The 21,949-nt window shown below is 40.5% G+C and overlaps 1 protein-coding gene across 1 annotated transcript; it reads left to right on the top strand.

Moving 5' to 3' along the window:
- Nucleotides 1-20,242, top strand: LOC134804000 (uncharacterized). Its single transcript, XM_063776855.1, has 8 exons — nucleotides 1-260; nucleotides 713-874; nucleotides 13,624-13,867; nucleotides 14,190-14,363; nucleotides 15,493-15,593; nucleotides 15,720-17,306; nucleotides 17,851-17,875; nucleotides 18,433-20,242. The coding sequence occupies exons 1-8, from the start codon at nucleotides 48-50 to the stop codon at nucleotides 20,154-20,156; spliced, it is 4,230 nt and encodes a 1,409-aa protein (XP_063632925.1). The 5' UTR covers nucleotides 1-47; the 3' UTR covers nucleotides 20,157-20,242.
- Nucleotides 20,243-21,949: the final 1,707 nt, after the last annotated feature.

The raw sequence follows: 21,949 nt of genomic DNA, 5'->3' as shown, positions 1-21,949 counted from the left end.
TGAACTTATATCAATAGTGGGTTCATCTTGGGTTGCGGGTCGCGAGTATGGGTCAAACGGCGGACAGTGCGCTGGCACGCGCATTTCGGCAGAGCGTCGTCGCGTCCCAGAACGTCGGCATGCGTCCTGCGCGCGCACCCTACCCGCCGCGGCCCATGCCCGCGCGCGTGCGGCCCGTCTGCGCCGCCCGCACCGCTCTACTGATCTTCGCCACCATCGGCACTTTGAGAGCCGCCCGAATACCACCCGACACCCAGCAAGTATGAATATTTATTTATCCCCTGTAATTTTAATTTCGGTTTTCCGAAATGTCGATTAGTTTGTTATTTTATAATGGTACAATGTATCTAGTCCACCTGTTGAAGTTATTGGCGATTCTGCAATAAGAATTGGAATTAGGGTGTAAAATATTGAGACTCTCAACTCATAGTATGTAAAAAATAAAAACTTACCTACTTCAGCTACTTATACTTAGGTACCTACATACAATTTAATGTGACGCCAACTGTTATTATACATACAAGAATAAGCTAAGCACAAAATTCTCATAAACTAAAATCTATGTTATATATGAAAATAAAAGTTACCAAGGCTGGCAGTGCCCAGGGCTGGGATATAATCAGCGTTTTCTGCATTCTTGGTAGAGGCCATAACCATTAGGCCACCCAGATCACGGCAGTCCCTGATTGATTCCGTGATTTACACATTTTAGGTTAAAATCGTGTGTCAAGAGCGTGTGAGCCAGAGGTGCTGGGTTTGGCAGCTTGCAGTTGGAGACATCCACCTCGCCGAAAAGAAACTACACCGGGTCCCACCGCAGTACGCATGCGGCATAAGCAACTCTCAAACATCTCTTGACCATAAACAAATATTAGTAAGTAACTTTTGACATACCTATATAATTACTCCTAAGCTCTTAACTCACAAAAGAGCACAAAACTGCCATGCGAATTGTGATTTAAGATTTACAGACCTATGGTGCTTAATGTATTTGACCGGTGTTGGGAAAATTATGTCACAGTAAATATTACATAGGTTGGACGCCCATAACCCGATAATCCTGATAGTATTACATTTAAAAAATATCAACATAAGTCCCATTTTGGCTTTACAATTTAGTGATATTGTAGTACAAATCAACTTTTCTTAAATAAGTAGGTTTTTTCACAAAGCGCCTGCCGCGCGAAATTGGCAACTAACACAGCGAGCAAATCCAGAGGTGAGCGGTCAAACCCGATAATTCGAGCAAATGGGTTTTTGTAATTGGACTATATATGTGACGTAATTGGAATTCATATTTAAATGAGAAAATATCTAAGACTTATCGTCATTGAAATTATGTAGTTCGTTCGATCACGTTCGATTGATTAGTACAGAGTTTGCCAAAAGGCGTTTCCACCTCTTTATTTTGAAATATAGGACATTGTACATCTCGTCAACTGAGCGTTTTCCGCCTACACGTTGTATAACTTGTTATTACTTGCTTTTAGGTTCATTTGGCTCCTTCCTGTAATTTAAATTCATGCTCGTTATTAAGGTCGGTATAAAAAATAAGAAACTAATAAATACCTATATTCCTAATAGTTATTTGTTTTACAAGGGGGTAAAGTTGTTGTTTAACCGCTCGTGTTAATATTGACATCTGAGCAAGCGAGATATTCCATAATTGAACCATGAGCGTTGCGAGGGTTTCAAGACACGAGGGTTAAACAAATTTTGACACCGAGTGAAACACAAAAATTTCACCACACCAACGCGAGGAAAATCCTAACCGTAAAATTTCGTACATAATCAAACCAAATCAAATCTAAATTAACGTTATTAACCATTTTTCATTCAAAATCATCATTTATAAGTCAATTCTACCAGCCAAAATAAGGACACAACTCAAATTTGCATCAGATTTCAATGCCCCACGTGTGGACACAATGCAACCTTCTCATAAGTTATTGAACAATCAAGAGAGCCTTTACCAGCTGGTGTAGTGAAAAATAATGCCCTTCCCAGTTCACATTCATAAGTTAAAATAGATTCATACAATACAATTCGGTCGCGGATATAACAAAATGCTGAACGATAAAGTAAGTAACTTGGAAGTGGCTATCTTAGCCGGTGACCTGAATTTAGAGATGGACGTAGTTACCTACATAGAGGGGCGTTATCAACACTAAAACCAGATAATATTTGCGGCAGTTATATTATGTATTTTCTAGATTTCAATAGGTAAGGCATTTATTGTAATTGTAATCCACAAAAATGTATTTTTGATATAATGTAGGAATGTAGGTAATTCTCAACGGGTAGCGATATTTTCGGTACAACACGAAGCAGTGTGAGTATCAGGTACAGTACACCGAAACAAGGTGAATGTTGGAAGGAAGTTGCTTTTAAATGTGCATCTTAGACGTATGTTTGCCTTTACGCGGGAATCTTCTACACTCTACAGCAGCGGTTCTCAATCTTTTTTTTGATGGAACCCTTTTGGAAAGCGAAATACTTGATGGAACCCTACAAGTGTGTTTTTTGCATAGTAAAATTTTTCGAGGCGACTAAAGCATAGTGTTCTAAATTCTTGCGGAACTCCTGCAGGGGTGTCGCGGAACCCTAGGGTTCCGCGGAACACACTTAGAGTATGGCTGGGTCAAACAGATCACTGTGTTATGTCTTTTCTGTAGACATACACAATAGTTAAGGGCTATAAAGGTTAATTTTCTTATTTAACCCTTATCCACGTGAAAAGGTCCTCCTTTTATTTAGATAACTATGATAAAATCATTGCTTACATGCCCATAAGCTGTTAACTATTGCCCACAGGAGAGAAAAATGTGCTGTTCGCGATAACACCCTAGTTTTCTCTCCTGTGGGCAATAGTTAACAGCTTGTGGGCATGTAAGTAATGATTCTATCATAGTTCTTTAAATAAAAGGAGGACCTTTTCACGTGGATAAGGGTTAAATAAGAAAATTAACCTTTATAGCCCTTAACTCTTGTGTATGTCTACAGGAAAGACATAACACAGTGATCTGTTTGACCCGGCTGCTCTACAGTAATAGGTAAAAATCTGTAAAACCATAAAGTAGTATTTTAACATTTCTAAGTACAGTTGGAGCTTACTACCTATTTTAATTCATAGTAAATTATACCTTTTTAGGGTTCCGTACTCAAAGGGTAAAAACGGGACCCCATTACTAAGACTCCACTGTCCTTCTGTCTGTCTGTCTGTCACCAGGCTGTATCTCATGAACCGTGATAGCTAGACAGTTGAAATTTTCACAGATTATGTATTTCTGTTGCCGCCCATACAACCATTTCCAGTCGCCGTTACGACGCGGTGTTGACACATCTTGTGTCGACACCGTCTGTTTCGGTCACAATTCCAGTCGCAGAGTCGTCGCCGTGTCGACACAGTTACCAGAAATGGGGAAGGGTCGACACATGACACAAAGTGACATAAAGTGTGGTCGCCGTGTGCACACATTGTTTCGGGTTTGCGACTACTTTATGCCAAAATCATTCGTTCATTCGTTCATTTTGTTCCTGTCAAATGGAAACTGTCAGATGGAAAAATACTTAAATAAAAATAAGTGACATTAATACGCCATAACGGATTACAAGACGTAATTATATATTGTTTGCATTTATATTACAATAGAACTTAAATTATTATGGGGAATTAAACTGCTCGAGTGATTTGATAAACTAAGTGTAATATAATCAACGCGCCACCACATTGTTTTAGTTTAGCCGGAAATGAAATTGTTTACTTCTCAGTGCCTGTGTTCATAACTATATTATTTGAAGCATTTTTAGTACTTCGATGCGTATACTATACTTAAATAACAGAAATAACGCTTTACATACTACGAAACTTGTTAATTATGATGTATTAATATGGTTTAAGGCTGAGAAATATTGCAGTCACAAAGTAGTTGCAATGTTTCGACTTTGTGTCGACTCTGTGTTGACACATGACACGCGCTGTCAAAAGTAATAACAAAGTTACTGGTATGTTACTGGATTTGCAAAATGGCTCCTTATGTTGATTCGTTTTCAGATATTCTCAAAGTGTAAAAATGCCGTGGTCAGAGATGGGCATTAATCGATTAACTGTTTATTCGACTTCGAATGGAATAAAAAAAGTTAATTCTCAAATTTTAATCGCGATTAGTTTAGTCGACCTAACATAGATTGAAATTGAATTAATCTGAATATTAATCGAATAAATTATCGATTAAATCTCGATTGAAAGTTGACAGGGGGCCATTTTTGTACGTAAAAATAATAGAAATGTCTTGCATGCAGATGGTAGCAAAACACTTTGTCATAAAAGTCGAGATGGGTGTCGATATATAGGTTTTAGGGAGTGCCGATTTCGAAAATAATGACCATTTTGGAATCCGAAATGGCGGCCATGCACTGTGTCATAAAAGTCGTCATGGATGTCGTTTTATACGTTTTAGGGGGCCCCAATTTTGAAAATGATGACCATTTTGGAATCCAAAATGGCGGCCATGCACTATGCCATAAAAGTCGTCATGGGTGTCGTTTTATAGGTTTTAGGGGGCGCAGATTTCGAAAATGATGACCATTTTGGATTCCAAGATGGCGGCCATGCACTATGTCATAAAAGTCGTCATGGATGTCGTTTTATAGGTTTTAGGGGGTCCCGATTTAGAAAATGATGACCATTTTGAAATCCAAAATGGCGGCCATGCACTATGTCATAAAAGTCGTCATGGGTGTCGTTTTATAGGTTTTGGGTGGCGCAGATTTAGAAAATGATAACCATTTTGGATTCCAAAATGGCGGCCATGCACTATGTCATAAAAGTCGTCATGGGTGTCGTTTTATAGGTTTTAGGGGTCGCAGATTTCGAAAATGATGACCATTTTGGATTCCAAGATGGCGGCCATGCACTATGTCATAAAAGTCGTCATGTATGTCGTTTTATAGGTTTTAGGGGGCCCCGCTTTCGAAAATGATGACCATTTTGGAATCCAAAATGGCGGCCATGCACTATGTCATAAGAGTCGTCATGGGTGTCGTTTTATAGGTTTTGGGGGGCGCAGATTTCGAAAATGATAACATTTTCAATTTAAAAATGGCGGCAATGCACTATGTCATAAAAGTCGTCATGGATATCGTTTTATAGGTTTTAGGGGGCGCAGATTTCGAAAATTATGAATATTTTGGATTCCAAGATGGCGGCCATGCACTATGTCATAAAAGTCGTCATGGATGTCGTTTTATAGGTTTTAGGGGGCGCAGATTTCGAAAATGATAACATTTTCAATTTCAAAATGGCGGCAATGCACTATGTCATAAAAGTCGTCATGGATATCGTTTTATAGGTTTTAGGGGGTGCAGATTTCGAAAATGATGACTATTTTGGATTCCACTTTTATGACAATACGTAGCCGCCATCTTGGATTATAAAATGATCATCGTTTTCGAATTCTGCACTCCCTAAAACCTATAAATCGACATCCGTGACGACGCAAGTTATCTTTATTTTCAGATCTAACAAATTGCTACAGAATACAAAGGACAAAAAAGAAGCGAGGAGGTAATGATTAGTAATGAAACAAGCAAAAATACAGATGATTCCTCGACGCAATTGGGTGATTCTTAAATTGTGTCCAGATTTTTTTTGTCATAAAAGTTTTTATTTTTCACATATTACTCTCACAAGTTCCGTGACATTTCGACCTTGTAATTTTTTAAGTAAATGTTTTTGTTTATCTATGAGGATCTCACTAGAATAGTATAATCAAGGTATGTTTATATTTGATGAATGAAATAGTAACGCAAAAAAAAAATATATTTGTGTCTTATATTCCTGCCGAAGACTTTTATTTTACCTTTTCCTTCTACACAAGTTTGGCCAAGTAATAAGAATTTAGGGCTCTCAATTTTATTTTGACTTCTACAACAGTAAAGCTACGAGGCCATGTTTGGTATCGTTTTCGTATAAATTCGCAGTACCAAATTTAGTTAAGGTATCACATTGACACCATTCCGAAGTAAAAACATATAAACTTATTAAAATACTTTCTTTTAAACTCCTCTTCACGCTTAAACTGCTGAACAGTTTTAATTTAAATTTGGTACACATATATTTTGAGTCCCGAGACAGGATATAATAAGTTATCTCAAAAATCATCCTTTAAAGGTGTGAAATGAGGTGTAGGGGGAATTCAGAATTGACTTCTTGAAGTTAATACCGTTTAAGTTTAGGTTTGAAGTCATGTTTTTTCATCATTTTTAACTAAATCAAAGATGTAGACCATCCCTAATTTCATATAAATCGGTTCAGCGGTTATTGATTTCCCGTACAAATTTCCACGCCACTTTTCACACCTTCAAAAGATGATTTTGGTTATAAGATCTATCCTATGTCCTGTTCCGGGACGCAAACTATTTCTATACCAAATTTCAACGAAATCGGTTCAGCGGTTAAGCGTCAAGAAGAGTTTCAAAAAAACCGGCCAAGTGCGAGTCGGACTCGCGTATTAAGGGTTCCGTACATTAAGTCCGACTCGCGCTTGACTGCACATTTCTAATAGGTTTTCCTGTCATCTATAGGTAAAGAACTATTTTGTGTATTCAGACGGACATACATACAGACGCACGAGTGATCCTATAAGGGTTCCGTTTTTTCCTTTTGAGGTACGGAACCCTAAAAAGATTTATTTTTATTTTGTGGAATGGTGTCAATGTGATATCTTAAATGGATTCAGCACCCCAGATTTATACGAAAACGATACCAAACACGGCCTAGCACCTTCACTGATATAGATATATCAAGATAAAATTGAGAGCCCTAAATAAACTTTCAAGAGCGGATATCTCAAAAACTATTCAACATATCGAAAAAATTGACTGAATAAACTTGTAACAAATTAAATTAACTTTCATTTTGTATAAGTGGCCATGTCGCTGAGATGCATAGTTTCCGAGATATAATCGAAAAACGGGAAAATGGGACCTTCAAAGCCCCCTCTCTCCCCCCCCCGCTCAAGGGCTACGGCCGGGGACTTTTGATATGTTCACCTCCTAACTTGTCAAACCGAGTTACGGAGTCAAAAATTGTGTTCCGAGCATTTCCCTCTACAACTTTTGGAGCATTCGTTGCCTGACCTAAGTAGCTTATTGAATTTCTTTAAAAACTTTTCTGTAAAAGGTTGACGGGTGTTGGGTGTTTATATGGTTTCGGTCGATTATTATCATTTGCATTGCCCATGATGACTAGAATTACGAGCACACGAGACACTAATAGTAGTTTGACAAACCTTGGTTTTCAAGAGGTATTTTATATTGACATTTGCTGTCACAAATTTGCTGTCAGATTTAGTCGCAAACCGCACGCAAAGTGCACACAAATGTGTCGACACCTTGTTACGGAAAAGTGTAGACACGGCGACGACACTTTGTTTCGAAACAATTCTAGACACATTGTGTGGACTCTGTTACGACACATCTGACATTTAGTTACCACTTTGTGATTCTGCGACTGGAATGGTTATATGGGCGCTATAACAACAAATACTAAAAAGTACCGAACCCTCGGTGGGCGAGTCCGACTCGCACTTGTCAGGTTTTTTTGAAGTGAAAACTTCTTTAGCGGCGCTGTGCACTTTTTGTTGAAAAAATGTTAAACTCGTAACAGGTGTCACGTGACCGTAAGACGTGACGTCACGTGTGAAGGACACTGTTACAATGAGTTTTTCTTTATTGGTTTAAATGTCATCTAGTGGTATCTGGTTGCTGCTGTTAGGGCTGAACCCCTGGAGCCTGGCTCCCGCGGGCCGGGTGTCGGCGGGCCGGATTGGAACGCGTCGGGGGCCGGATTTGGCCCTGCCCTGGTCTAAATGAATAATGTGATTATTCTTTTAATTTCTTGGACAAAAATAGGGAGTTACCGCTGGCCGTCGCGACACGATAAATAAGAATACTAGCAATAAGCAGAGCTTTGTAAGGGCTCGCGGAGTTTTTCTACCTAAACGTACCGGACCGCGACTTTGATCCAATCCGAGGCTTGTTTCATGTTCGATCGAGTGGGTACAAATAAGTCCGTTAAGAACGCAGCTATAAGTGAGAGCAAGAAAGAAATATACTAAGCGGACCCCGGTTGCTGTCCGGTACGCCTGTCTGTTACAGCTTTTACTTTGCCCATTAAAAACGTGTCCAGACGACAAAATCAAATTGCCAATATCATCCACACGTAATATACAATTTCATAAGCGCTTATTACATCCTACACGGTCGCCCAGTACTTTTTGTAAGGAAGCCAACTGGCTTTCCTAATACATAATGTTGGGTCAGCGAGTCAATGTCCTTGAATTTATTTTTGCGTCCACAGTCCTTACCACACTATTGAGTGAAAAACTATCCCGTCTGGACACCTACTGGCGGTAATCACGCTTAGGGCATGCAGTACCGGTTCCGGTACCAAGAATTTAATTTCCCGGTTCTGGGCATGGCCGGAACCGGGATTCCCGGTTCTTCCCGGTCCTTAAGGCATATTAAGATTATACTTAAGAAATTGTTTGTGTTAGTGTAAAATCTTTATGAATGACTTATTTTCATATAAATTATTACATACGTATTGATAAATGACTTATTTTATCAAAAAATCTAGCGTTCCAACCAGTGGCGGATTTGCAGTCTTTGCCGCCCTAGGCCCCAGGCCCTGTAACTGCCCCTTTCTCAGCGCCCATCATATTGACTACATTTTTAGTTATTTCTTGTTATCATCAGCGAATTTTTTGTCACAATTCGCCGCCCCTAATATCTTGCCGCCCTAGGCCCGGGCCTATTTGGCCTTAGGGCAAATCCGCCACTGGTTCCAACCTATTTTACGAAACCAACCGGCACACGGCCCTCTACATTTTGAGACTTTGCCTATGCTCGCTCACATTTTTGTAAATCTTCCGCTACGCCCCTTTGGAAATTCCCAATAATCACTACAAGTAAATATTATTGCACGCGCTTTCATCGCAAAACCTTGGCTATAGGCTAGACTCTAGCCTATTGCTGGTGGCTCTAGCCGCTAGAGCCACCAGCCCCGCGAATCGCTGGTTTGCCTCCGCCTGATGGGCATGGCTTTACGAGCTACACGGGAGGCCCCGTAGTCGATGCACTCAGCACTATGACGGCACGGCATACAGAAATTAAAAAATCAACCCGACAACGGAATTTTTTCATATAAAACCAACTTCCTAGAAAGAAAGAAGAATATTCGAATATACCTAATATCCTACTTACTTAAGATTAAAAAGTTGTTAAAAAATATAGCTTCCGTCACCGTCCTAAGTCACCCGAGCCAAAACGTAATATCTATTGGAATACCTACTTTACTTGGTTAATTTGTCGGGTTATTTGGGTCCCCCGTTTCATAGCAACATTATTAAATGTGATTTAATGTCCCGAGCTAAAGTACTAGTATTAAAATGGGAATAAATACGCATACTGATGAGAACCGGGAAGTACCGGTACCGGGTCTTCAGTACCGGTTCTTTCGATTCAATGAAACTCCCGGGAATTCCCGGGAATTTGAGAACCGGGAATTCCCGGGAGCATGCCCTAATCACGCTGCTCCGCACATAAACACACACACACAGTTCCACTAGGTACAGCCAGGGTTCAGCATCAGCTCTATATTGGGTACTGCTCTTCTAAGTGCTCATTAAGACGTGTCAGATGGCCAAAACATAATGTGCCTTTGTTGCACCAAACCCCAATTCCGCTAGGAACTGCCAGGGTTCTGGGTCATTTTGTTTAACTGCACACCGACGTTGCTATTGGCGCGCAGTCGGCGTGCAGCTCCCATACAAGTTGCAGTCGTGTATCGGCCCTAAGTCACTGAAGTTTGTATTAATATAGGTACTTATCTTTATTTATAATTTTAGCAGTTCCAAGCAATAGTAACACTAAAAGCGCCATTAATTAATTACGTAAGACAATTTTTGCCAGTTTTTGACCCCCTTCCACCTCCTATATTGCCATATATTACGTAAGAATCTAAAGTAAAAATGAGTACAGGATTGGTTTGTTTTAGTGTGTATTTTTGAAAAAAATATTTTTCTGAATGTTTATTTGTACCTGAACTTTTGGTACTTGAGCTCGTTTAAGCTAACTCTGCACGTGTTTGATTAGCATAGAGTGTGGAAGTATTGTTATTATTTTAAACGTCATAATTTCATATAAATTTAAAAAATCGCATCTTTGCGATCTTACGTAAGAACTATGAAAACCCCCTCCCAACCCCTTGTAAGAAAAAATAAGATATGTTCGACCCCCCTCCACCCCAAAATCGTCTTACGTAATAAATTAATGGCGCCAAAACTGTTTCTCGAACTGAAAATACCAGATGTAAGTTTGCTAACACAACATGACTGAATTGACTGATCAGTTCATCTGCGTTACAAAACATACGAGTAAATTGACCTCCGCAGTGAATATACAGCAAGATTGATTATTCTAGTAGGTATTCACAGAAACTTAATTGCTCAATTGGGGATCAAACTAAGCGAAGCGAGGTGGGTCTGAATCCAAAATTTTAACTCACTTTTGTATTCATCATTGTTAATTAGGGTGGAGCGAAATCCAAAATCCAAATATAGCAATGGAACCCCTCTAAAAGGATGTCTAGTTTTTTATTATTTAAGGGAAAAATAATAAAAAAAATATTGGTATATACTTTTAGCCCTCTACTATTCGATTATATATAGCAATATATGTATATTTTTAATAAATTTAATTTATGCTTATTTTTTTTAAAACAAGTTTTATTCATTAAATAACATCTTTTTCTTACAGATATACTCGATTCCTATACTTATTTTTGTTTATAACGTATATTTTTATGACACGGTAAAACCACGTAAATAGGGATTTTATGGAAAATGCCCTTCAACCCGGATATTGTGCACAAATTGGAGTTTACAACCCATAACAGAATCGTGAAAACTATTTTGAACATGATAAGATAATAAAAAGAATACAAATATAAGTATATATATGCCTAACATACACGTGTGAACATGACCCAAAAAGGGCGTAAGCGACGCCGAAGGGCGAAATTTGACGCTTATTTAAACATATAAGTAACCCTATTTTTGCAGTAAAATGATACTTTTCGTAATCAATAACATCGTTACTTTGACACAAGAATGTCAAAAAAAATAACTCATATATTTTTTTTACACTGTAGCATTTTCCTTGTTTAGCATGAAATTGCTGTTTAATATGAAATTTTGAAATTATATTATTTCATAAATATTGAAAAATGCACTAAAATTTTGGTAATAACTTATTATACGCTTATTAAGTATTATATAATTTCAATAAAATGTATACATATTAGTGAAATAGTATATTTTAATAATTGATGAAAATGTACCTTTATTTTATTCTTTAGCGGCTGAGTAGAGGGCTAAAAGTAGTGTTGATTTTGAAACTTGATATAATCACTATAATCTACATGACAAACTGCAACTTTTGGTACCGGTTTCACATTGATAATCAAATTTTTTTTTTCCATCCAGGACGCTCCACCCTATTGTTAATGGCGTAAGCGCCATCGACATTATTGAAATAGAAAACACCACATAGTACCCACAACACAAGCCTTCTTGAGCTTACTGTGGGGCTTAGTCAATTTGTATAACAATGTCCAATATTTATTTATTTATTTACTACTAACGCCATCTGTTAGAGAAATCAATAATTAACATTAGCACAAATGTTAATTCATTAATTCGCCAACAGATGGCGCTAGTAGTAATACAAAGTGTTATTACTTTATTTTATTTTTTTAGGTTTAAAAATGATATTTTTATATTTGATAATACATCTAGACATGAATTTAAATTACTATGTTAAATCTCAAACCTAACAGTGCAGTAGTTTTTCCGTAAAGTGTACCACAAGAATGCATAGTTTGTCGAATAGTGATAGGGCTCGCTTCGCTCGCCCTAATAATGTTTGGCATTCCGTGAAAGTGCTTTCAAGTTCCCGCACTCATACACGAATAAATTTATTTCTGCAAGCAAGGAATTTGATTTCTGTAGCATTTAGCATCCTGTCACAGCCGGCTTTCATATTGATTGTCACTGTGATAAACTGATAAAGTAGGAAATGATATACACAGTACAGAATTCAAACTTTTTTAGTGTTGGTGCGGTGCGTCTTATCTTACGATTTTCTCGTCATGCAATCGGCGGCAATTAAGTTTCGTTTGAATATATTTGAAAGATAAAGTTCTCTTTGCCAAGGTTGGCCTTATTACCTTGACCTTTTTTGTCGACCTACTAAACCATACTAAACGTTATCGTAAATAGGCCAATCGATATTTGATTGTGGCAACACGTTCCTCATTGAGAAGGCGTACTTATGTTATTTACAAGGTTTCATATAAAACCATATAAATTATAAATTAGGTATTATTTGAATTTTGAACATAATAAAAAAAGCATTAGCACCTATTTCTTTCAACTTTTCAGGATTGCACGCTAACTAATTGAAACAAACTGGCAAAAAGGTAGAGAATTTGTGAAGTTTACTCCTTAAAAATCAATTTTCATATAGGTACAGTGTTGAAAAAATTTTAGGGGCCTGGAGGGAAAGTGCCTTAAAACCTTTAGTTAGCTCATTTTACTTAAAGGAAACATTCTTTTATTTAAAAAAAGAAACAAAACTGCGTTCAAAGGCTTTTACATTCGCTTGTCTCGCCCGGGATTCGAACCGACTAAAAATAAAATAAACACGCGCTATTTTATTCTACTAGTCGATACAGTTAATATTAATGATAACATTTCTCCAAGAAACATTAGGTCTAACACTCGTCTGTCGGACAAAATATCCATAAAATCGAATATTTAGTAACCAAGAATATTTTTAGACAAGTGAAATTGAAAAAATAGTAGTTTGTGTTACAAGGGATCAAAATGATTTATTTCCATCAAGAGCGTACATTGAATCCTGAATGAAGCGATGGATTCTAAAGTAGAATCCTGAGCGTAATGAGGGATTTAAGTGTTAACGCCCAAGACGAAATCATTTTGATACCGTGTGACACATACTGCTTTTTACATCAACTATGAGGAAAATAAAAAAATCTTAGTGTTGACACAATCATATTTATTCAGTTTCCACAGAACTCCGCCATTGTAGAAATTACACTCAATTAATTTGAATTAATTTAAGCTAAAAAAAGAATGCAAAAAATAACAACAACAGTGTCCTAGAACAGAAAAGTGAGCAGGGAGGAAAAGTGCCACTTTAATCCCTCCTAGCGGGGAAGAAAAAGCCCTTTTCCGAATAGGTGATGTGAAAAAATCTTTGAATGCAGTTTTTTCTTTTTAAAAATAAAAGAATGTTTCATTTAAGTAAAATGAGCTAAGGTCCCTTAGAACGCGAGTTGAGTCACACTCTCACACTTGGCCAGTTATTTTCATTGGCGTTATTTATAAAATCTGTCACTTTGACTTACCTATGTATTTGTAAAGGGTAAAAAATAATTTAACAAAATCAGGCCCGTAAAGTTTTATGAATACGGGGGATATAGACAACAAAAGAACAATCCAAAATACATTTTTGATTTCCATATGTTTTTGATAGGTCTATTCACCTGGCAACGATGTTACGGTGACAACATGTAAAAAGACCATACATCTACCAATGGACTCTTTGAGCGACTGGAGCTTGGATTACCAGACAGAATCAAGGCAACGCAGACAGGCTTCGTTCAGGGGACGGTTCAGAGGACAGACGCAGTCTCAATACTTGGCAATCGATCAAGGGTCAAAGGATGACGGCAAAGCTGAAGCTATTTCTGCAGCAGATACGTCTAAAGCTGTTGTCAGTAAGTATCTAATGTAAAATGGTCTAAATTTTATATTAAAGGAAAAAATTGAAAAAGTTAAGCTTCCGGATGGACTAAATAAATAAAAAATCCCGACGTTTTTACCACGGCTCAAGAGAGCATGGAGTCCGGTTGGCAACTAATCCCTAGACTTGGTATGCCAGGTACTAGGTAGTTTTAGCGACTGCCATCTGACCTTCCAACCCAGAGGGTAAACTAGGCCTTATTGGGATTAGTCAGGTTTCTAGACTTATCTTGGTCTAACTCTATCAATCTATTACTAGAACGAAACGGGGATTCATTATTGTTGTTCATTTTACAGGTGGCAAAAGCGGTATGGGACAAGCTCAGAGTCAGTCAATGTATGATCCTAGTTGCGATGAATGTGTTGACCGTTTCGTACCTGGCGCAGAAAGTTTACGACGTCCAACAGGGGGACCTGGTGGTGGGAACTGGGATCAAGGAGGGGGTCCGGGTAGTTATGGAGGTGGGCCAGGTAGCCGAGCAGGACCAGGAAGTTATGGTGGAGGACAAGGTAGTGTAGAACGTGGCCCAGGTAGTTACGGAGGGGGGCCGGGTATCCATGGTGGAGGACCGGGCACTTATGCTGGTGGCCCCGGTAGCCATGGAGGGGGACCAGGAAGTTATGGAGGGGGCCCAGATAGTTACGGAGGTGGACCGGGTAGTTACGGAGGTGGGCCGGGTAGTGTAGGAGGTGGCTCAGGAAGTTATGGAGGTGGTCCGGGTAGTGTAGGTGGTGGTCCGGGTAGTTATGGAGGTGTCCCGGGTAGTGTAGGTGGGCCGGGTAGTGTAGGTGGTGGCCCGGGTAGTTATGGAGTAGGTCCGGGTAGTGCAGGAGGTAGACCGGGTATCCAAGGAGGGGGGCCGGGTAGTTATGGAGGTGGGCCAGGTAGTTTTGGGGGTGTTCCGGGTAGTATAGGAGGTGGACCGGGTAGTATAGGAGGTGGACCGGCTAGTATAAAAGGTGGACCGGGTAGTATAGGAGGTGGGCCGGGTAATATAGGAGGTGGACCGGGTATCCATGGAGGAGGACCTGGTAGTTACGGTGGCGGGCCAGGTAGTGTAGCTGGTGGTCCGGGTAGTTATGGAGCTGGTCCGGGTAGCATGGGAGGTGGGCCGGGTAGCGTTGGTGGTGGTCCGGGTGGTGTAGGAGGTAGCCCTGGTATCCAAGGAGGGGGACCGGGTAGTTATGGAGGTGGGCCAGGTAGTGTAGTGGGCGGTACGGGTAGTATAGGAGGTGGACCGGGTATCCAAGGAGGAGGACCTGGTAGCTACGGTGGCGGGCCGGGTGGTGTAGGAGGCGGTTCGGGTAGTTATGGAAGAGGACCGGGGATACAAGACGGGGGACCGGGTAGTTATGGAGGTGGGCCAGGTAGTGTAGGTGGTCCGGGTAGTGTAGGTGGTGGACCGGGTATCCAAGGAGGAGGACCGGGTAGTTACGGAGGCGGGCCCGGTAATATAGGAGGTGGACCGGGTATCCAAGGTGGTGGACCAGGTATCCAAGGATGGGGACCTGGTAGTTATGGAGGTGGACCAGGTAGTGTAGGAGGTGGTCCGGGTAGTGTAGGAGGTGGACCGGGTATCCAAGGAGGGGGACCGGGCAGTTATGGAGGTGGGCCAGGTAGTTTTGGGGGTGGTCCGGGAAGTTATGGAGGTGGTCCGAGTCTCTCAGGAGGGGGACCGGGTAGTTATGGAAGTGGACCAGGTACACCCTTTTTTACTCCATTCTTTGGTAAAGATTTGTCCCTTATGACAGGAATTGCACCGGGCGTTCGACAAGGGTCGACCATTTTTTGCTGTGTCGTAGGTCCGAATCCTCCCCAATACATAGGAACAGGTGGAGATGGATCCGGCATTAACGTCAACACAAGCCCGACTATATTTAACATGGGAGGGAACAACCAACCAGGCGCACCAGGTAGTCCAGAATGGAATAATCAGCCTGGCGGACAGGGTACTTATCAACCTGGGGGACAGGGTAGTCACCAACCTGGCGGACAGGACGGTTATCAACCTGGGGGTCAGGGTATTATTCAACCTGGGGTACAGGGTACTTATCAACCTGGGGGACAGGGTACTTACCAACCTGAGGGACAAGGTAATTATCCACCTGGGGGACAGGGTACTTATCAACCTGGGGGACAGGGTAGTAATCAACCTGGGGGACAGGGTACTTATCAACCTGGCGGTCAGGGTGCTTATCAACCAGGGGGACAGGGTAGTAATCAACCTGGGGGACAGGGTGCTTATCAACCTGGAGCACAGGGTAGTAATCAACTTGGGGGACAGGGTACTTATCAACCTGGCGGACAGGGTACTTATCAACCAGGAGGACAGGATACTTATCAACCAGGAGGACAGGATACTTTTCAACCTGGGGGACATGGTAGTAATCAACCTGGGGGACAGGGACCTTATCAACCTGGCGGGCAGGGTACTTATCAACCTGGCGGACCGGGTGGTAATCAACCTGGGGGACTGGGTAGTAATCAACCTGGGGGACAGGGTACTTATCAACCCGGGGGACAGGGCAGTTATCAACCCGGGGGACAGGGCAGTTATCAACCTGGGGGACAGGGCAGTTATCAACCTGGGGGACAGGGTACTTATCAACCTGGGGGACAGGGTACTTATCAACCTGGGGGACAGGGTACTTATCAACCCGGGGGACAGGGTACTTATCAACCCGGGGGACAGGGTAGTTATCAACCTGGGGGACAGGGTAGTAATCAACCTGGGGGACAGGGTACCTATCAACCTGGGGGACAGGGTACTTATCACCCTGAGGGACAAGGTACTTATCCACCTGGAGGACAGGGTAGTTATCAACCTGGGGGACATGGTAGTAATCAACCTGGGGGACAGGGACCTTATCAACCTGGCGGGCAGGGTACTTATCAACCTGGCGGACCGGGTGGTAATCAACCTGGGGGACTGGGTAGTAATCAACCTGGGGGACAGGGTGCTTATCAACCTGGGGGACAGGGTACTTATCAACCTGGCGGACAGGGTGCTTATCAACCTGGGGGACAGGGTAGTTATCAACCAAGCGGTCCGGGTACTCCAGGCTGGAACAATCAACCAGGCGGACAGGGTACTTCAGAATGGAACAATCAACCTGGCGCATCGAGTAGTCCTGGATGGAACAATCAACCTATTGGCCAGGGCAGTAATCAACCCGGGGGACAGGGCAGTTATCAACCAAGCGGACCGGGTACTCCAGGGTGGAACAATCAACCAGGCGGACAGGGTACTTATCAACCGAGTGGACCGGGTACTTCAGGTTGGAACAATCAGCCTGGCGGACAGGGCAGCAATCAACCCGGGGGACAGGGTAGTTATCAACCAAGCGGACCTGGTACTCCAGGGTGGAATAATCAACCAGACGGACAGGGTAGTAATCAACCGAGTGGACCGGGTACTTCAGGATGGAACAATCAACCTGACGGACAGGGAAATGAACTGACAGTGAGTGACTATTTTTTCATTGCCTGTAATTTTGTCGCAGATCCGAATAATGTTAATTATAACAATTTACTTACATATTTTAAAGTTAGCAACTTTAACGTTTAGGTTGTGACAACTCAACAGTTCCTACACTAGAGTAATGTAAATTGGATGTAGAATGTTAGCACGGGCTGGTAACACCATGAGAACCACCATGCTATTAAGAGTATTGTTTACTGGACTCCTACTGGTAGTAAATGATATTCAATAAAAATAAGTAGTAGTATTAAAACACTATTTTATAGCTACAAGTAGAAGTCAAAATGATCTATCTCGCCCTAGTAGACTAGGCCCTAGTCCTTTTAGCAACTCTAGAACCTACCACTACGACCCTTTTTAACCGACTTCAAAAAAGGAGAAAGTTATCCATTCGATCGTATTATTTAGTACTTGTAATTGCTCTTCTGTAACAGTTACATACAGCATTGTACAATAATGTTGTTTCTTTTTTTCAGGTTCCTGATACTAGTGGAAACCAAAGTAAGACCATTACACCCTATTTTCCGATACCTTACCTAACACATAGGTACTTCATCAGAAAGGTTTGATGCTCTGAACGCCATGTTTGATCTCAGCTTTAATCGGTCGGCGGGTTGGCAACTCGGGCCCGATCTACAATACTTATTTTTTGCAAAAATAGCTAATTAATTGATTGGCTAGTTTTGCTTTCCGCGTAAATAGATGAAAATAGTAGGTTTACGAAAATGCTACGTTTATTAATATTATAAAAAACAACGGGTTGCACTCCGGGAGTGCCGCCAGAAGTGAAAACTCAATGACATTGTAACAGTTTTTCGACCAGGTCACGTGTCCGTCTTACGAAGCGTCTTACGTCTTACGCTGTCGCGAGGTTAACATTTTTTCCCCATCACAAAAAGTGCACAGCGCCGCTATAGAAGTTTTCACTTCAAAAATCGAATATTGTGGTCTGGCAAATTACTTCCTCAGCATTAGGTACATAATATAATATTTATATCAGGTTAGGCCCAAATAACGAGGATTTCCGTACCTACTTGAACACTAAACATATACTTTTGTTTCAGGTCCACCACAAAACGTGATTGATCCAAATTCTATAGCAGCTGACGGAGATGATTCTCAAGCAGAATCGAGTATTACACAAAACGCAAACGGAACCATGGCTATAGCTTCTTCCAACGGAGGAAATAATAAAGGTCGGGCCAAAACACAAGTCAGCGGGACATACGCAGGAAGTGGCACATTTCAAGCTCAAGCTGATATAAGTGACGAAAGTAAAGGAGCACAAAGTGAAGTATCAGGAGGAAAACACGGCGCAATCAGTATTGCTCAAGGACATAGCAGGAATAGTAAATCACAAGCAAATGTTAATCTTGGCTCTGAAACAGGCTCTTTAACCTCGGGTGCTCAAAGCGATGGAGTAATGCATTCATCTAATACCCAGGTCCAAGGTGGAGTTAAAGGAGGATCAGCGGAGGCCCAAGCTCGTGGTCCAGGAAGTACTTCTTCCCAGGCTCAGATCGGTTTTACCCCATTTAAAGATAACGATAAAGCAAATCATGACCTATTTAAAACCCCATTTGTAGGCGCTGGTAAAGCATCTTCTCATTCTAACGGGCGTATAGGAGAGTCACAATCACAGCTGGAAGGCACATTCAAATATGGAATCAAATATACTGGAGCAGCTCAGTCTGGAGCTAGCTTGGATAAAGATGCAGTATTCGCCAGTCGACTACCTTTCAACAAAATCGACGTTTTTGATAAAAGCGATGTTAATATAAACGTTGATGACACAGAGAGACCACCAGATGTAACACCTTTGCCTTTGCCCGACATAAATGACGTACAAAACAATGTTCTAAATATAACCGAAAAACCACAGGACCAGTCTAGAAGCATAATGGCCAGTCATAGCCACCTGGATCACCATATGAGCAATGAGAACAAAGCAGTTCCCACAAGCCCGCCACCAGCAGGAAACACACGATCGTTCCAGCCGCCATATGCAAATAATAACGATTTCGACTATACGAGTGATAAAGAAGATAATCCTACAGAAGAATACGATGCAGACGGGGGGTTTGGCCCTGAAGGTACTGACCCGGTGGATGGAGAGTACAACTATGATGACTTTGGAAAAGACACCGAGACACATCAATCTCTGCATAGTCCGAGCAGAAAAAGTTTCGAAATCAAACAAAGTACTGGTGGAAATACGCAACACATTGTATTAGGAGCCTTGCATGGTCAAGACGCTGTAATAACACAAAAAAATACTGATCCAAGACCAGACGAAAGCAGAATCTATCTGCCCGGCGAGAGTGTACCCGGAACCGGAGGTTATACCATACCCGTCGGATTTACAGGGAGCGTCAAATCAGTGGCTTCCAAGCAAAACACTTACGTCATTGGTTCGAGACGTTCTCCATCACAAGCTCAAACAGTGTCAATAACTCCTGGAAGTGGTAAAGTGAAATACGTGTATCCTAACCCTAACGTGCCGCCTCACGGGAAATATGTAGCGCCAAAGAACTTGCGATCTTACTCTAATAACAATAAAGATGATAACAACAGATATGTCTCAGTATCAAAGACAATAACCGGAGATTTAGACGGGGAAAATAATATAAGAAAACAATACTCACACACATATTACACGAAATCATCATCTTGCGGATATTTTACTTTTACTTGCACTATGGTCAGTGGACCCAGTGGTAGAAAAAAAGTATGCAAACCTAAAATGCCCACCAACCCCGATGGGACACCCATGAGATGTTGAAAATTCCAGAAATAAATCTAGCTGAATTATTAACTACTGTTTAATTTTTAATTCCGTTCAATGTGTAAAATTTTTACAAAATATTTGATTTTATACATTTATTGTTAAATGCAATCTCACAATATAGAAGCATTCCTTATGCAATGCAATTACAACAGGAATGTTTCGACTATCCAACATTAGTTACATGAAGACAATAAGTCATTATTAGTTTTTTTTAATTTCTGTGGAGTGTAGGCACGTAAATAGATAATTTTAGAAAAACATATCGTTGAAATTTTCAAGTATTTTACTAAGATTTCTATTCAGTTAATATTACAACATTCGTAACAAATGTAACAATATTCTCATCCGTAAGTTTTATTGTATTAACTTAAAGATATACCTATGTAAGTATAAAAGTATATAGTAAGACCTTGTAAGTTAAGGTGTCTTCTGCTCACGGCCCAATTTGAACAGTGCTTGTAAGTTGTCACAGCGATACGATACATCGGTAATCGGTATGTCAGTGTCAAAAATGACCTCTCTTCAACCGAAAACGTCACTTTTGACGGTGAACGATCGGTATCGTGTCGCTGTGACATCTTATAACCATTGTTCGAATTGGGCCGTCGGAGCCGTTGGTCGTTACTGAAAATTATCCAAATCTAAACTTTCCCTACAATAAGGCAAACCGTCTATTATCTTACAATGACAATACTTAATGCGATGTTCTCAACAACAATCATATAACGTGAATGTCATTGCAGAAGTGCTTAGCTGGGTCAAATTTCAGTAGCCGATTAATTAGTTAATTTGTAATAATTTAAGATATGGTTATTGTCACTTATACAAATGTGTTTAGGTACCTACTTTTTAAACTAAGTATTAAAATATATTTTTAACATATCTCAATCTTTAATTTAATTTTGTTGTTGTAGGTACTTAATATAATATTAATAAGTACCTTCTTACTCCTTTATCTCTATATTTTTGGGTCTTAACTTAGGGTTTTAATTGTGAGTATAATAGTAGTTTATGTGACTGCTACATAATGAAAGGCATTAAAACTCGAGTGTGGGTTTAGGAAACGAACGCAGTGAGTTTCATAATAGTAGCACACGAGTGTTTTAATGTCTAATTATGTACAGTTACATACATTGCTTTATCTATACACATGTTATAAACTTTCTATGATATATTCACTAACCTCATATTACAGCCGACATTGGGGCACTTCGCTCTCTGGCGGAACTCGCGGATATAAGGTGGTGTCTCCGAAATATCTATATCGTACATTTTACACGAAACTTTTGTTATAATTACTTTAAAAAACACAAAACAAATTATTTTTTACTTACAAACTAATTAAAATATAAAATGTACGTCAAATGGCGGCAAATGAAAACTTTTTTCACGCACGTCACGCATCCGTATTTTTTATATTCAGAGACAAACTATAGTCAGTCCATGAAAAGTCCTCAGCGGATTTGATAGCCCACGCAGTGCACGTGTTATTTTAATCGTCAAACTTCTATGAAATTATGACGTATAAAATGACACTTGCACTGCGTAGGCTATCAAATCCGCTGCAGACTTTTCTTGGTCCGACTCTAGAGTCGGGGTCGATTGCCATATCGTTCGATATCGACTAACATGCGAGTTTTGTCAATATTGATGACTTGTATGCAATTGTCATTTGATTTCGAATAAAACGTCATCTCGAATGTCGACTGATATTAGAATAGGGGTCAAATCAAATTGCTTTTCTTTTCAAAGATGTTCGAAATTTGAATGCATTACCAAATCGATTT

Source organism: Cydia splendana, chromosome Z (genome assembly GCF_910591565.1).
Source record: "Cydia splendana chromosome Z, ilCydSple1.2, whole genome shotgun sequence".
Lineage (NCBI taxonomy): Eukaryota > Metazoa > Arthropoda > Insecta > Lepidoptera > Tortricidae > Cydia > Cydia splendana.
This window is presented reverse-complemented; position numbering and strand designations above follow the sequence as displayed.

Bases quoted from the DNA above. Each gene is read 5' to 3' on its own strand.
- LOC134804000 (XM_063776855.1), top strand. From the start codon at position 48: ATGGGTCAAACGGCGGACAGTGCGCTGGCACGCGCATTTCGGCAGAGC. The intron at 875-13,623 runs GTAAGTAACTTT...TGTTTTTGATAG, and splicing joins TTGACCATAAACAAATATTA to GTCTATTCACCTGGCAACGA. The intron at 17,876-18,432 runs GTAAGACCATTA...CATATACTTTTG, and splicing joins TGATACTAGTGGAAACCAAA to TTTCAGGTCCACCACAAAAC.